Source organism: Aspergillus tubingensis (assembly GCF_013340325.1).
Source record: "Aspergillus tubingensis WU-2223L DNA, scaffold_8, whole genome shotgun sequence".
Classification (NCBI taxonomy): domain Eukaryota; kingdom Fungi; phylum Ascomycota; class Eurotiomycetes; order Eurotiales; family Aspergillaceae; genus Aspergillus; species Aspergillus tubingensis.
This window is the reverse complement of record NW_023336282.1, coordinates 3,450,840-3,453,660: the sequence shown is the minus strand read 5'-3', so window position 1 is coordinate 3,453,660 and position 2,821 is coordinate 3,450,840. Positions and strand designations below refer to the sequence as shown.

The window sequence follows — 2,821 nt, the reverse complement described above, 5'->3', positions numbered from 1 at the left end:
ACAAGTATAGATGGGAGGAAAGAGAGGAGTGACATCAATTGCATGTACCTGGATTCTTTAGCGATAGACTCGCATTCTTAGGGATTGTGCCATTGACTTTTATCCCGACTAGTCAAGGAAATTGGAGGGAAGACTGAGGTAGACAAACTAGCTAGAGGTGCGGTGCTGGTGTTGTCTTCCGCCAACTCAACATCTCCATCTCACGCCGACCAGACGACGCCAAAATTCCCGAGCAGTCTCCCCGGCTAATACTCCGCGGATACACCCTTCTTCTCTCACCTGTCTACTCACTGAGAGCCAATGAACTGGGGAGCAAGCCTGGTGGAATGCCTCTTTCCCCCCAAGAATGGACAGCCGACATACCAAGCAAAACAACAAACAACCCAATCTACGAGTCAGTCCCACTGATGTACATCCAGCTTCCCAGCTTAAGCTAACAGCACCAAAGGGGGCAGTTTGTTGTTCAGTCCATCGCTATGGATCGACCGTCAATAATCATATCAGACCTGTTAAATACATATCACTTCAACATGCAGCCATATAACTCAAATTCTTCTTCTCTTCCCCAGCCCCATCTGTTCACGTCGTGCTACATGCTTGATCCTCTGTGCGACCTTAGTGATCTACAACCATGCGACAGGCCATATCCACCCGCACCTCTGGTGCAATTCGAAGGGATGTTCAAATAGCTCAAGCTTCCGCCGTCCCGTATTCTTCGTACGGAGGCTCGTCATCTACCTACGACGACGGTCAGTGGCACGGAGGATATTCGTCGGGCAATTCGTACGGTCAGCAAGGTTCAAACGGTCAACAATCGGGGCAGTCAGGCGATATGTCCTCAGGAAGCGCGGGCACAGGAAGCTCAGGCTCGAGCGGTGCCTCCAATGCAGGAGCTCAAGGCGGTGCTGCCGCCCAAGCCAGTCCTGTTGCTTCGACAGAAAACTCAGCTTCATCGTGGTCTGAAGGGAGTTCCGCCAACAGTGCCCAGGGCAATACCGACTCGTGGACTAGTCAATATGTTCCAAACTCGCCGTCTCCATCTGTTGTAAGCGCAACATGGGAGACTTCGGCCATTCCCACACAAACAGCCAGCTGGACGACAATGACATCGACCACTTCTAAAACCAGCAATAGCACACCCACCCGCTCGAGCACTACCGAAAAAGAAACGCCCGCCAGTACAACAACAGCGGCCTCCGCCGGAGGTACCTCGCATGGCCCTACCCCCCTGTCTACCAAGTTGGCTATCGGCCTCAGTGTCGCAGTGGCGGTCGTCGCCATCCTAGGATTCTTCGTGTGGTCATTGCACCGGAAGAAGCGTGCCTTGCAAAAGGCGATAGCTGGTAACAAGGCCAGGGACGAGAAACCAGACCCTAGCCCACCGCAACCCTCTATGATGAAGAGGTACGCCAGCAGCTTCTGCAATGGTGTATCAACCATCAAGTTCAAATCCACCAGATCGCGTCTTCGTTCTAGTTCAGTGCGTCTTCCTGGAGCTCCCAAGTCAGAGTACAAACCGATCAAAGACTTGGCACTCAAGGTGTATGCCAATGGCCGCGGAATGCTGCGTACAGCTGCCAACATTGCACGGTCTACTTGGCAGAAGTCGCACGTACATGTTCCGCGCCCTGCTTCTGAGTACATGCACGATCCCGACAGTGTGATAAGAGATGGCTTCCGCCAAATTCATCGGTCATACTTGTCTCTGCCTCAGGCGCGCAGCAGCAACAACAACAATAACAAGGATAACAAGGACATTCATCCCGCATTGCGAGGTCTACATTCCTCGACTGAGACATTAGTCGGGGCAGACATGGGCAGAATCAAGGAAGTCACCGTGTCCAACACTCCTCCAAGAGAAGAGACTGGCAGGATTCCAGAGGCCAATGTTGCAACAGTAGAAACCATTTCGCGAGGAACATCGACCAACTCCAGTTCCCCGACAGTTTCTAGAAGTCCTACAATTGAGGTTCCTACTATTGAAATACCCACTTCTCCTGGAGCACCACCGATTTCATTGGCACGTGTGTATCGCGTCGATATGGATTTCCGCCCTGTCAGCCCTGAGCACATTGGGCTGAAGGAGGGGCAAACAGCTATCCTGCACCTAGTGTACGAAGACGGATGGGTAAGACACCAACCTTGTATAGCCTACTTTATAACTCTAGCTAACATACTCAGGCACTGGTCACCGTCCTCGAAACAAACAAAGAAGGCCTCGTCCCTCGGGCATGTTTCTCCGCACAACCCATACGGAACCAAGCCCAGTATCTCGGAAACAACATCAGCATCTCGACAGATCACGTCCCTCGCTCTCCGCGTCCAGCGACTCCCACATCGCCATGTGAATCCACATCTGACGGCGACCTTGGGCGGTTCTACTCGAACTGCGTGAGTCCGGAGTTACCGCCAATGGACGATGAGAGGCCACAGACTCCGAAGCTGAAGTCTTTGCCGTCGATTGCAAGTTTCCTTAAATCACCTCCCAGCTTCAAGAGCATGGTTTAGGTGATGAGCAGCATTCGCTTCCTGTAAATATTCGGTGTGACCCGTGTTAAGCGACGGGCGCACTTTATTGTATATACATGATATCATAATGTCTTGTGCGGATACCTATAAATTTTATTGAAGACATCGAGAGATATTAAGATGGTCAGAGGATGTCCAAGTAGCAATCTGCCAAATGCATTGGCAGTGATTTAGACTCAGCCAGTTACCCTGTGATCTTCTTTCTGGGTGAGATGGATCCATCTTTACACTGCTTTTCCTGTGAAACCCTATCTTTATGCTCGAACGACCACTTATTAGCACAGTGGCTCCT

The 2,821-nt window shown here is 51.4% G+C and overlaps 1 protein-coding gene across 1 annotated transcript; it reads left to right on the top strand.

Annotated features, from left to right (window-relative positions):
* Window positions 1-631: 631 nt before the first annotated feature.
* AtWU_07450 (major facilitator superfamily protein) lies at window positions 632-2,508 on the top strand (the record flags this gene model as incomplete). The annotated part of the gene is made up of 2 exons (XM_035502559.1): window positions 632-2,128; window positions 2,182-2,508. The coding sequence occupies 2 exons, from the start codon at window positions 632-634 to the stop codon at window positions 2,506-2,508; spliced, it is 1,824 nt and encodes a 607-aa protein (XP_035358452.1).
* Between the last annotated feature and the right edge of the window lie 313 nt (window positions 2,509-2,821).